Source organism: Paramisgurnus dabryanus, chromosome 24 (genome assembly GCF_030506205.2).
Source record: "Paramisgurnus dabryanus chromosome 24, PD_genome_1.1, whole genome shotgun sequence".
Lineage (NCBI taxonomy): Eukaryota > Metazoa > Chordata > Actinopteri > Cypriniformes > Cobitidae > Paramisgurnus > Paramisgurnus dabryanus.
In genome coordinates, this window is record NC_133360.1 from 22,393,822 (window position 1) to 22,408,515 (window position 14,694).

Here is a 14,694-nt window from a genome sequence, read left to right on the forward strand (position 1 = left end):
TTTTTGCAGTGCACAATGGCAGATGCAATTCTGGCTCACATGATGATTTTATGTAGAAAAGTGTAAATCTTAAAATAAAATGACTTTAGTTGGTTTTTCACAGGCTAGGTCACATATTTGCGCAAAAAACTCAAAAAACCCATAGAAAATGAGAATTACATACTCTTTAAAAATGTATGGGTTAATGTTAAGTAAATATGGGACAGAAAACAACGCTGGGTTAAAAATGACCCAATGTTGAGTTGTTCTTATGCAACCACATGTTATAATAAAACAACCCAGCATTGGGTTAATTTTAATCCAGGGTTATTTTTCTGTCCAATATTTACCCAACATGGCTTAAAAAACCTGACTTTTTTTGTACAATATAATGAAATTTATATTAATTTTATACACCATTTCTATGAGTATATAAAGTGATTTCTAGTAGTTATTTTTAGTGACAGCTGTATTTTAAGGGAAAGCCCATTGAAGTGACCAGAGGTTGTTTCTCATAGATATAATGAAAAGTATAACAGAGGGGAATCCCCATTGAACTCAAAAGACTTACAATCTTTAATAACCAACACAATCAGTGAGATATTGACTTATAATAACGTATGTGTAGTCATTGGTGTGTTTTAGTGTAGGAAAAGAGAATTCAGTTCGTACGTGTGACAAATGTACGTTAACACATTATCCCTTAACTCCGAAACGTACATCAGATAAACACTGTAAATATATAACAATGTGTAATAATGATGATGATCATAAATGGGTGTGCTGGATGTTTTATAGCTTTGAGACTGATAACAGTTTCTCTCTAACTTTTTATATCACATCATATCTGTATGTGTATTATGATGAGTTTAAAGCTTTATTAATCAAAGATCAGATCAAAGGATCTTTTGTGTGATATTTGCTCCATTATAACTGATTCAGGATCAGACTACAGTATAGCTGTGTATATTAGTGTTTGGTGTACAGTATATGATGTAATCATAAGGGTTTCGTGTATGTTACCGTGGGTTATCCTGATGAATGACTTTAATGTCATGGAAACAGTTTCCAACGGCGACACGTGTTTTATAATGGGCTACGGGGAGAACATAGATCTTTCCATAGATGTACCACTGACTTCACTTCCACCTGTGATAAGATTTCAGCTATAAGAGAAGTCCTTTGTACCTGTTACTTTTATTATTGAGCACTGAAGATGACATACATGAAAAGGAATAATGCGAGAGTATCTCTGTGTGTCCTTTATGATGACAAGATGTGTAAAGTTCAGACAATGGTTTCAGATAAAAAAAACTTCAAATCATTGATGTTATACATAGCGAAAAGACAACTTAAACAAAATGTATGCATTTAGGGGTTTGGTCCTGGTCAAGACAATCTCCTGAACTCCAAACTGAATGTCAGAATGGGAAAGAAAGGTGATTTAAGGAATTTTGAGCGTGGCATGGTTGTTGGTGCCAGACGGGCCGGTCTGAGAATTTCACAATCTGTTCAGTTACTGAGATTTTCACGCACAACCATTTCTAGGGTTTACAAAGAATGGTGTGAAAAGGAAAAAAACATCCAGTATGCGGCAGTCCTGTGGGTGAAAATGCCTTGTTGATGCTAGAGGTCAGAGGAGAATGGGCCGACTGATTCAATCTGATAGAAGAGCAACTTTGACTGAAATAACCACTCGTTACAACCGAGGTATGCAGCAAAGCATTTGTGAAGCCACAACACGCACAACCTTGAGGCGGATGGGCTACAACAGCAAAAGACCCCACCGGGTACCACTCATCTCCACTACAAATAGGAAAAAGAGACTACAGTTTGTACGAGCTCACCAAAATTGAACAGTTGAAGACTGGAAAAATGTTGCCTGGTCTGATGAGTCTCGATTTTTGTTGAGACATTCAGATGGTAGAGTCAGAATTTGGCGTAAACAGAATGAGAACATGGATCCATCATACCTTGTTACCACTGTGCAGGCTGGTAGTGGTGGTGTAATGGTGTGGGGGATGTTTTCCTGGCACACCTCTTAGTGCCAATTGGGCATCGTTTAAATGCCACGGCCTACCTGAGCATTGTTTCTGACCAGGTCCATCCCTTTATGACCACCATGTACCCAGCCTCTGATGGCTACTTCCAGCAGGATAATGCACCATGTCACAAAGCTCGAATCATTTCAAATCGGTTTCTTGAACATGACAATGAGTTCACTGTACTAAAATGGCCCCCACAATCACCAGATCTCAACCCAATAGAGAATCTTTGGGATGTGGTGGAACGGGAGCTTGCAAGATGCTATCCTATCAATATGGGCCAACATTTCTAAAGAATGCTTTCAGCACCTTGTTGAATCAATGCCATGTAGAATTAAGGCAGTTCTGAAGGCAAAAGGGGGGTCAAACACAGATTTAGTATGGTGTTCCTAATAGTCCTTTAGGTGAGTGTATTTTATCATGGTTTCATTTCAGTGAAATCAGAGGAACTCTGGGAACTGATCCAGCAATACACAAAGTAAATGAATACATCTGGAAATTAAAGTGAGGCGTGGTCGTGGTCACAGGGGTAACTCTTTCTTGCTGGATCTATTTAAAACACTGTCAGCTATTGTACAGAGTTTTTTCAACACTAGTTGGTGGGCCTGATGGTGGCCTCAATCAGGTCATTGTGTGCCATGTTTCATGTGTTATTGAAACATATATAACAAAAATACCTCACAAACACCTCACATGATAAAAAGTTCAGTTCTTAAATTACATTGATACCACATTCAGGAAATTAAATTACTCACAGTAAAATAAAATGTATTTATCACACGGTTAAAATAACTACACAAACGTGTTTTATTATGCTGTAAATATTTCTGTTTGGCCTGAAATTTCCTCACACATCCAGTTTCCATAAAGTTCAAAGTTTATTGTAGGTGTGCTATAAAAGCAATGCATTGTGTGCTATATTTAAACTGTATATGAGCTTACATAAGCAGGGTAATCCATTTAGAAAGATAAAGTCAGATATTGAGAGAATCATATTTTAATTATTTATGAGTTTACTCTATAAAGACAATTGAATGCCTTGTTTTTATAAATAATACACTTGGAGACAAAGCTTGTTTATATTTATAGAGTTCAGACATCAGAAAAAAATATTAGTCAATACTCTTGTTTTCTATTTAAGATGAGGGAATAATACATGTGTAATGGATAAAAATTGACAAAATAGGTTATTGGGAGACAACATCCTGTACTCAATTCTGTGAATTAACAAAAAGCAATTACATATAAAAAGCAATAATACTTATTAAATAAAGAGGGGACAGTTAATCACACAAAATTTTTTAAATTTTCATGTGTGCTTTTCTGAGGAAGTAATTACTGACATATCAGTACAGTTAAAAACTTTTTAACTTTTTTGTAAGGTTAATATTTGCATATACTGTACTTGAGATAATATTTACATTTAGCATTGAAGAATAAGAAAGAATGCTAAAGTGACTATTTAATGTTGTAGTTAGACCATCATTTACACAGAGATTTTTATTAAAGTATAAAACCATAACCCACTCTATGATTATGACATTTGAATGAACGATTTTCAGTTTACTGAATTCAAAATATTTAAATAAAAATCTGTGTGCTCAATCGTTTAATTATGTGGTTTTGTTATAATATTGTTGTTTATATATTTATATTATTACACTGAAAAAAAAATATGCTGGATTAACAAAAAATTAAAATACAGTGCATAATTTTTGCATTCACAGGTGATAGCGCAGTGAATAAGACACACGCCTTTGGTGTGAGAGACCCGGGTTCGAATCCACTGTGACACACCATTGTGTCCCTGAGTAAGACACTTAACCCCTAGTTGCTCCAAAGGCGTGAGACTTCTGACATATAAAACAATTGTAAGTCACTTTGGATAAAAGTGTCAGCTAAATGAATAACTAAAGCAAGTTTTACATGGAATTTTAAGCAATTGCAATTTTTTAAAGTAAGTTTTACACAGAATTTTAAGCAATTTAAACAATTGCACATTTTTAAGCAAGTTTTACATGGAATTTTAAGCAATGTAAGCAATTGCAATTTTTTTAATTAAGTTTTACACAGAATTTTAAGCAATTTAAACAATTGCACATTTTTAAGCAAGTTTTACATGGAATTTTAAGCAATGTAAGCAATTGCAATTTTTTTAATTAAGTTTTACACAGAATTTTAAGCAATTTAAGCAATTGCAAATTTTTTAAGTAAGTTTTACATAGAATTTTAAGCAATTTAAGCAATTGCAATTTTTTTAAGTAAGTTTTACACAGAATTTTAAGCAATTTAAACAATTGCACATTTTTAAGTACGTTTTACATGGAATTTTAAGCAATGTAAGCAATTGCAAATTTTTTAATTAAGTTTTACACAGAATTTTTAGCAATTTAAGCAATTGCAATTTTTAAAGTACGTTTTAAACAGAATTTTTAGCAATTTAAACAATTGCAATTTTTTTAAGTAAGTTTTACATGGAATTTTAAGCAATTTAAGCAATTGCAATTTTTTAAATTAAGTTTTACACAGAATTTTAAGCAATTTAAGCAATTGCAAATTTTAAAGTACGTTTTACACACAATTTTAAGCAATTTAAACAATTGCAAATTTTTTAAGTAAGTTTTACATGGAATTTTAAGTAATTTAAGCAATTGGAATTTTTTAAGTAAGTTTTACACAGAATTTTAAGCAGTTCAAACAATTGCAAATTTTTAAGTAAGTTGTACATGGAATTTTAAGCAATTTAAAGAATTGTTTAAAATTCCATGTAAAATTTACTTTGAAATGTGGATGCAAAAATTATGCACTATATTTTTAAGTAAATGCAGCCTATTATTTTTAGTCCACAGCCTAGTTGGATATATATACACTAAAATAATTCCAGGAATTTCAACCAAACAATTTTAATTACATTTTGCTGGATTTACTTAAAAAATTAAATATAGTGCATCATTTTTGCATCCACTTTTTTAAGTAATTTTTACATGGAATTTTAAACAATTTAAACAATTGCAATTTTTAAGTAAATTTTACATGGAATTTTAAGCTATTTAAACAATTGTTTAAAATTCCATGTAAAATTAACTTTGAAATGTGGATGCAAAAATGATGCACTATTTTTTAAATACATACAGCCTATTATTTTTAGTCCACTGCCAAGTTAGTTATATTTACTAAAATAAATTAAGTAGTTTCAACCAAACAATTTTAATTTCCTTCTTACAAATTTTACATGATAAACTTTTTTTAAATTTACTAATTAATGTGTTCATTTAGAATTACTCATCTTTTTGGGTTATTTTTACTAAAATTTGGTTAAAAACATTAATACATTTTTAAAAAAATAGAATTTACTCATTTTATTTAGTTAAATTTACTAAGCCACAAAATCAGTAGGAGACGCTGCGTTATTTTGAAAATATGTTTAAAGAGGACATATTATAAGATTTAAAAAAATGTAAAATAAGTATTTGGTGTTCCCAGAGTGCCTATGTGAAATTTGAGCTCAAAATACCGCACAGATAATTTATTAAATTATATTTATATAATAATTAAATTATATTATAAATTATATTTATAATTTATTATTATTATTTATGTTAAAATTCCAATTTTAAGGTCCGAGCAAAAATGTGCAGTTTTTGGGTGTGTCCTTTAAAATGCAAATGAGCGGATGAAATGCAAACACTGATCGCAATGCTGGTGGTTTGTTGCCATTGAAACTCAATTGTGCTGTCATTTATTATTTCTCTCTCTCTCTTTCTCTCTGCACTGCTGTGGTTGGATAGTGCAGATTAAGGGGCGGTATTATTATAATTGAACTTGATACATTCCTAACAAAACAGGTAAAATCTGAACGACCTTATTTTTCACATTCTTGCAAAAATGGCTTACCAAACTAAGTTACTGGGTTGTTATTTTTCACATTCTCTAGGTTGATAGAAGCACTGGGGACCCAATTATAGCACTAAAACATGGAAAAAGTCAGATTTTCATGCTATGACCCCTTTAACAACATCCTTAAGTCATAACTATGAGTACTGATATGAGATAATAATAAAACATGAGACTCTTATACCATTACACCACTTAAATATATTAATAATAGCTGGGATTTATAGTTCCAGATGAATTTTTTTTCTTTTTTTTTAAAGAGGGGCGTAGTTAGCTTTAGATAAACGTTCTAGTTAGGAGAATTCCTAGATAGGTAAATCTATCTTTAGCTATTGTAAAGATGGGTTAGGTTTTGTGACTCAGTGCTGATAGACTGTGTGGGCTCTACCAGATTAATGTTATACATTTACAGGTGAGTGTTCAGGTGACGTCACACACCTACACCCCATCAGGGGTGTACATATATATATACACAACGACATTCACCTGCAGAAGCAAAGAAGAGTAAACCACACTGAAATAAAGGACTCGGAGAGACCAGAGCCATCGCATAGCCTCTTTTTTGTGGACTCTATCTATAGGACAAACTGAAAGATGTGTTCCGGAAGTTTTGCTAAATGTTTGGGGATAACCCTGTTACCTCTGTCCATCCTGTGTGTCCTCTGTAATATTCTGCTGTTTTTCCCTGGAGGTAAAGTTGCTGATAACACCGCCGACATCACAGATGAAGTCTTTTATCTAGGAGGACTTCTGGGATCTGGTGTACTGGTAAGATTTGTTTGATTATGTGCATTTGTTTTACAGAACTATTATTTTGTAAACTGTAGCGCATCAAACATTTAAGTGAAATATATTGTGTGTTTATATTTTGTAAATTGGTTAATTTAATATGAATCCCTCTTGCTGATATTTTATAAGGAAACTTTATGTTAGTTGATATTTTTTATTTAATACTTTATATATCCATTAGAAAGGTGTAAAGTAAGATGATGTGGGTTTATCTGCGTTTAGATGATTTTTCCTGCACTGGTCTTCCTGGGAATGAAGAACAATGACTGTTGTGGCTGCTGTGGGAATGAAAGCTGCGGAAAACGATTTGCGGTGAGAAAACTTATGTTTGACTCCAAACCAAAATGTCTTTCAAGGAGTTTTGTGTCAACGTGACAAATTATATTTCTACACCATTCCAAAAAAACAAAAACATTTGAAAGTAATATATGGGTCAATGACTGTACAATAAATGTAAAACGGTAGAAATTTCAAAATAAATTTGCAGATTACATTCTCTTTTTTGAGGACCAAGTCTAAAATTTTTTATTTAATTTTGAAAGAATATTTGGGGGATAATTGCAAAAATGTCAATGTGGTATAACCAGTCTTTGTCATTTGGTGTAACTAGTATTATTTAAAATGAAAATATAAATGGTCACACTTTATTTTACGGTATCACTGTTACAGTGTAATTATACATTTAAGTACTAAGTAATAATCATTAATAACATGTACTTACTATAGGGTTGGGGTTAGGATTAGGGTTTGGTTTAGGGTTAGTTGCATGTAATTATGCATAATTAACTGTTATTCCTATAATAATTACATGTAACATGTGTAACAAAGACACCGTAAAATAAAGTATTACCATATAAATGTATTCATTAAAAATGTGGAATAAAATATAATCATCTAATTTAGTGTAATATGATTTTTTTGAATACATTTTTGCATAATTTGTTTTATTATTTAGAAAACTGAGCTGTTTTCAGCATATGTCAGGACAAATATTACAAAAATGCATTAAAATGTACATTTATAAAAAATAAAAAAATTATAAAAATAAAATAAAAAAATATAAAAATATTTAAAAATTATAATAAAATGTGTTTTTGATTATGCTTTACATGCCATCAAGGTGGATAAAATATTTTATATTTCTTATTCTTTTCTGCAATTGGCGGTTACACCATTTGACATTTTCAGGTCTTAACTTTCATAAAAATGGTTCAAATGTAATATTTATCGCCTAAACCAAATCTAACCCTAAACCGAAGCGTCAATGGTTTAAAAATAAGAAAAAGCAGTTGAGTAACCAATACGTGATAATAATCACACGAAAACAAGAATTTGTTATACGATCACGAAAAAACACGAAAATTCGTGATAATATCACGAAAAAAGAACCAAAAAATACGTGACTACATCACGAAACCTTGTGAGACTGGATAGCAGCTACACTATGTACATTGAAATAAACCTGATGCTTGCTTTTAAAACAAGTTTTTTAAAAAGATTTTTGAATTTTTCATCTTGCCAAACCATTTTTGTCACTGAAAAAATGTTACATTCAATTTACTCAATTTACTTAATTTTTTAAGGTAGTTGCAATCAATTAATTTAAGCTACATTTAAACAAGTTTTTTTCTTTTTTTAAATGTAGCTTAATAAATTGGTTGCAACCACTTACTTTAAAAAAATTTAGCAAATTGAATGAATTATTTTTTCAGTGCATATAACAAAATATCTATTTAAAAAACTGTACAGGTTTATTAATTCAGTTGTTATTGTAGAGCTTTCAATATTTCAGAATAACTTTAAAGAAACATGAATGACAATCCAATCCATTCAATTCAATTTTACAAGCCCAAACATTTGCATATAAGGTCAAATTTAACAGGTTTCATGTAACATTTCAAGTTGTGTGTTTTAACTTGGTTTCTTTCTTTCGTATTCAGATGTTCGGCTCTATTATCTTCGCTGCAGTTGGTGTTGTGGGTGCCGGTTACGCTGTGATTGTATCTGGTGTGGCCATTAATCACGGACCTAAATGTTTCATCAACGACCAAAATGTTACGTACCCATTTGAGAATGGGTATGCATTTATTATTAACTCGCCTCAGGTGATAAAGTCAATGGGCATAATAGAGCTTCTGTATTTGAATGTATGTTTTCTTTATCTTTTAGGAACTACTTGTCGAATAATTCGATTTGGGATCTATGCGTGAAACCATCAGGCATTATCACATGGCACTTGACCCTGTTCTCTATCCTGATGGTGGCGAGTCTGATCGAGATTGGACTTTGTCTCTTTCAGGTGATCAATGGTTTGATCGGTACTATCTGCGGAGACTGCTGCGGCTGCTGTGGGGTACGTCTCAACACACTTAAGCATGCTACCAAAGTTTAGACGTTTAATAATGGAAAGGTTTGGTGTTGTTAAAATAACTTGACTTTATTTGTACCCACAGGGCTCAGACTAAACTCCGAATGGTCTTGGATTTCTGACTCTTTAGTACAAATCTACATCAAATCTGAATCTGCATCCATTTATCACCTCATGATTTGTATTTATACTGTCTGGATGGGTTTTGCTTGTTTGTTTATTGTTGTTGTTTTTTCTTCCATGCCTGTTCAAAGTCTGCCTGATGGCTGACAGCTTATGAAGGCAATAGAGATGTTATATTGTTAAATAATGTTTATATATATAATTGTGAATATGATATAGCCATACAATTTATAAATATATAGAGATACATAGATAGATATTTATTTATTAAAAGGTTAATGTTATTTTCTAAATATTTTTAATAAATGAAATATTTGATCAATAAATAACAGATTTATATCTCAGGAAATCATTTAAAACGTCTTATTGTCTTATTTTAATATACAGTATAAAAAGACTTAATAAATTTGGAATGTAAACAATCTTTGTCCTTGTTATTACTTACACTTTCCACCTCACTCAGCAAAATTATTTTGGGAATTTTTACTCGAGGAAAAACAGGAAACAGCAGGAAGGACGATGAGATGATCTGAAAAGCAGCTTTAGAGACTCTAGAGATTTCTGCATGAACAACAGCTGCTATCCTTCAGATTTCATCGTGAAATACGCACACAGAGTATTGCGCACGAGCATTGATTATACGCTGTACTTTTGTTCTTATGTAATTTTATAACTTATTCCCGGTCTTCTTGGCTAAAGTAAATGTTTGTTGTTCCGACTTTGTGATGTTGATCTTTTATCAGAGGTTTTATGAGGGGAATGTTGTTTTATGGAGGATCTTCATTCGAGAATCATTAACTTTATGTGTACATGATGAATTCAACCGATGACTGACTGAACTGATCAAGTAGAACCTGAGATATCATTTATGTTCACACCTTCAATGATATTTCTGTTTATTCTTCTACTTCTACTTATCATCAACATGATTTAAAAATATTTAGTAATTGTTGAGTATCTTTTAAAAAAACAGGTAGGAATAGGACCTTTAAATGATTGTCTTATGTGATTGTCTTTATTTTAATCAGAATATATTTGCAGGCTTTAATTTAAAAAAAGATGAGAAAAAAAATACTATGACTAGGAATAATTGACGACGGGCCTTTGAATTATAAAAAAATAATGCACACCCAAGGTTGTAATGCACCGCAGGTGAGCATTATTTTCAAATAATTTAAAGGACATGAGTCAAATATTCCACTTATACCACGGTTACCATAAACATTGCTCTGGTGGTTGTTTTTACACTGCAAAAAAAAATAATTAAAAAAAATATTTTTGTCTTGTTTTCGGTAAAAATATCTAAAAAAATTGTTTAATCAAGATGCTTTTTCTTGATGAGCAAAATGACCCAAGAAAATAAGTCTAGTTTTTAGAGCAAAAATATCAAATTTAAGTGATTTTGTGCATAAAACAAGCAAAAAAAATCTGCCAATGGGGCCAGCAAAAAAATCGTGAACATTTTTCTTAAACACTAAATTCTAGAACAATTCAAAACACTAGACTTATTTTCTTGGGTCCTTTTGCTAATCAAGAAAAAGCATCTTAATTTATGAATTTTTAGATATTTTAACTGAAAACAAGACAAAAATATTAAAGCAATAAACCCGAGAAGCAGTGGGTTACCAGTGCATTTTATAACAGTTAAGGGGCGTTATAAAAACCCCCTTAGCTGTTATAAAATGCACTGGTAACCCAACGCTTCGAGGGGTTTATTGCGTTTATAAAACGGTTACTTCATATGCATAACGTTAGCGGGATTTTATAAAATATAACACAAATAAGTTGTAATTATATTAGTACAAATATTACTCTTCCGCCAAACAAAGTAGTTCCTCAGAATCAAGTGTGACTGAAACAGAGCGCAGTTCCCAACCAACACATATGCAGCAAAGACACAATGAAAATATGTTTTAAGACTGTGGTGTTTATTTTATAAATCACCATTTATCTGATTTATACATTAACATTTATATTGTGCTGTTGAATTGATGATCAAATATGTTTGGAAGCATGCTGAACTCTTTCCCCGTCAGCGTTTTTTTTTTTAAGTTGCCACCCAGTTTTAGTTTAACGCCTTGCAGAAAATTATCTTCTTTAAATAAACATAAAATATCAAATGAAAGAACAGACTATCCGCTTTCAAACAAAAAAACTTTCATTCATCCTACCTTCATTGTTCTCTTATCACCTCTCAAATTGTTTAGCTAAAAGCGGAGATAATTCCATATGTAAGGGATAATGTAGAGGCAGCCGGTAGTTATCGGGAAATAAGCCCCGACAGTGTGATCACTTGTTTCACACTGAAGGGGCTTATTTCGCGATAACTACTAGCTGCCTCTACATTATCCCGCTTATTACACGGCTACTTGCCACATAAGAAAAAAAACTGGACATGAATATGAATTTGAAACATTTTATTGGCATATTTGTTTTAAATTAACATTTTTATCCTTCCGCGAAACTTTGCACAGATGCATAAAATGATCGTAATACCTTATTAAGATCCTCTGCTTCATACTTGTCTGTCTCCATTTTTTTCTCTTTTAGCCAGTCTTTGAGAAGTTTTAATGCCCATTCTGTATTTTTTTGTGTGTTGGCTTCGTAGCTGTCAGGGCCGGCCCGAGGCATAAGCGAACCAAGCGGCTGCTTAGGGCCCCGCTGGCCACCAGGGGGCCCCCGCCCCAATCGTTTTTTTATTTTTATTTTTTATACAATTAAATAACTTAAACAGGTAATATAAATGGATGAATGAATGAATACGAATTTATAAATGAATAATTAAAGACAAGAAAATTTTGATTTGCAGACAACTATGTGTCTGCAGTGCTAGCGTTTTAGTCAGGCGCAACATAGACACCTGCGCGTCAGCGCGCAAGTGCACAACGTCGTCACTCACTGTAAACAATGATGAGCCATTTGAGATGTCAAAAAAAAGGATATATCCCTCTGGGGCCGAAAAGAGAACAAAGAAAAGGACCGAGGATGAGAAAAAAGAGCAAGATAAAGGTATGTTTGCATGATTATATACAGTATGTTTAATTTGTGTTAGTGGTGTGACAGATCGACGTTAATCCGTGACCGTGATCGACCCACGGTTCGGCTCGCATGCGCTTAAATAGTGAAAGTTTATCATTTGCACGTGTTTCAAAGGCTTGCAAAAGTTAACATTTCAAGTGATTTTAAACAATTTATCCCGCAAAAAGGCGCTAAAGTGAGCAGTATTCTGCAAGCCCATGCGGTTTAAATTGTCCAGCCCAGCTCCCTTCAGAGATCAGAACACTAACACTTGATGTTTAAACTTTAGAGAGAGTTCCGCTATTTTGTGTCATACTGTAGTCCATTAACATATATTTGAGGAATAGAGCACTGAAAAGAACATAACGTTTTTATGCTCCGCCGTCTGTATTTCCGTCTGTGTGAGCGCGCCGCGTATAAGTGCACTTAGTAGGGCACACACAAAATCTTTCTGTTCTTGACAGGGCACATACAAACAAAATGATCTCCACAGTACTCTTTTCCAATAAAAACAGTTGTTTATGTCTTTAGACGGTTTATGTATAGATTAAGCAGAAACCAGGTCCGTGCTTCTCTTAAAGAGACAGTAACCTTAATTAACCTACTTAAGTCTGTGTCATTAATGTTAATCAAACCTTCCAAGACAAAGAGAAAATCACTTCTGTAGCTCTAAAAAAGAATAATTATATTTAATTCATACAATATTGTGTTATGATTCATTTGATTTGATTTCTGTTCCTAATGCTAATTTTAGCCCTTACTTAATGTGCAACTTTGTTCTTTTTATAAATGTTTGTAAGTAATTTCTTCATTTTTTTATTAGTTTTTCCAACCCCTTATTCTGCTGATCCGAAAAATGATCAGATCTGTGCCTCAAAAACCATAATGTGATCCGAACCGTGAGTTTTGTGATATATCACACCCCTAGCTAGCATTGCTGTATGTGTTGAAGTGAACGTTCCAACATCGGTAACGTTCCAGCTTCATAGGCAAAGCACATGCGCTCTCTGTCTAAGATCTTTGGTAAGAGATGGTATTGGACTTTATGAGAATATATACCAATACCATGTTGGGTAGGGAGATTTCTGTGATGAAAATGGACTTCAATCTTATTTATATGGTGGGTAGTGATGTAACAGTGCTATCCTATATTTATTTATTTATTGCTTGTTGTGTAAGTAATGAAAAATAAGCAAAATAAACTCATTCTGCTCGATCAACTATGCACTTATCCAATGCTATTTTTTTCAGGAACACTGTTGAAGTACTTTGTAGCACAACCAACTCCACCCGCCCCTGATGTTTCATCAAGTGTCAGTGTCTCCACAGCTGATGATGCAGCAGATGAGGTTTTTCTTGTTGGCCAATGTTAACATTCCATAGCCTGGTAATATGACATGACACATTGAAGAATAAAGTATTTTATTTAAGTATAGATTTTTTTCATTATTTAAATTATTATTCATTTATAATGTAACATTAGAGCGTGACATTTGTGTCCGCGTGGTGGGAGGGGGGCCCCCAAACACATTCTGCTTAGGGCCCCCAAGAGGCTCAGGCCGGCACTGGTAGCTGTCATGCTCTATTTTGTCAAGTTCAGTCTCAGTAAGCTCTCTGTGTCTTGTCGTGGTTGTCCAGTGTTTGTCACAAGATGGCGCCAAACAGACAGTAATCTTTATTGATCTTTATTGGCGCGGAGCGATCTTACTCGTAAAAGTAGTACCGGCTATGCGTTATTATTTTGGAGCGGTTATTATTCGAAAAGAACGAACCTGCAAATGTCTCAACTGACCAATCAGAATCAAGCATTCCAGAGAGCCGTGTAATAATTGTGAATAACTTTTGTAAGAGATCAGATTCAGAGCCATCAAAACTTACACGCTGTGTTTTCAGTGTTGAGTGAATGCGTCAGTGTTTAAGGTGGGTAAGATCGCCACCCAGTGGATAATAGCGGACGTATGAACTTGAGTTATAAACTCCTCAGACAACGTTTTGTCTTTATCGACGATATGACTCAACAATATTTATTGACATTTATCTGGATATCGCCATTAATTGTGAAATTGTAGACAAATTAAAAATATGATTATAGACTGTGGTGTTTATTTTCATAAATCAATACACAGCAACAGTGGCGCAGTGATACTTATGTAATGTGGTCTGAACGTTAGAACGCGTCTCAACCAATCAGAATGAAGAACCAGAACTGCCCGTTTTATAATAAGAATTTTTTTTCTTGAAAATCATTTTTTACAGTGTAAGACATTTGAGAGTTCAGAGGCCTAATCATACACCAAGCATAATGCAGTTTTTTGTTAGTTTGAACTGGCACAATTATCTATATTATTTTCAAGTTTAGCGCCACGTTGTTTAAATAAATGCATTTTTGGCCTAAAACATGGTGTGTTCAGGCGCATTTTTGTACACAAATTTTTGAATACTTTCTAACTTAGTATTTTTGTCTTGTTTTCAGCAGAA

The 14,694-nt window shown here is 32.9% G+C and overlaps 1 protein-coding gene across 1 annotated transcript; it reads left to right on the forward strand.

Annotated features, from left to right (window-relative positions):
* The first annotated feature begins 6,290 nt into the window (after positions 1 to 6,290).
* tm4sf4 (transmembrane 4 L six family member 4) lies at positions 6,291 to 9,617 on the forward strand. Its single transcript, XM_065259481.2, has 5 exons — positions 6,291 to 6,686; positions 6,930 to 7,019; positions 8,648 to 8,784; positions 8,877 to 9,060; positions 9,161 to 9,617. Exons 1-5 carry the CDS (start codon positions 6,513 to 6,515, stop codon positions 9,170 to 9,172), a joined length of 597 nt encoding a protein of 198 aa, XP_065115553.1. The 5' UTR covers positions 6,291 to 6,512; the 3' UTR covers positions 9,173 to 9,617.
* The last annotated feature ends 5,077 nt before the right edge of the window (positions 9,618 to 14,694 follow it).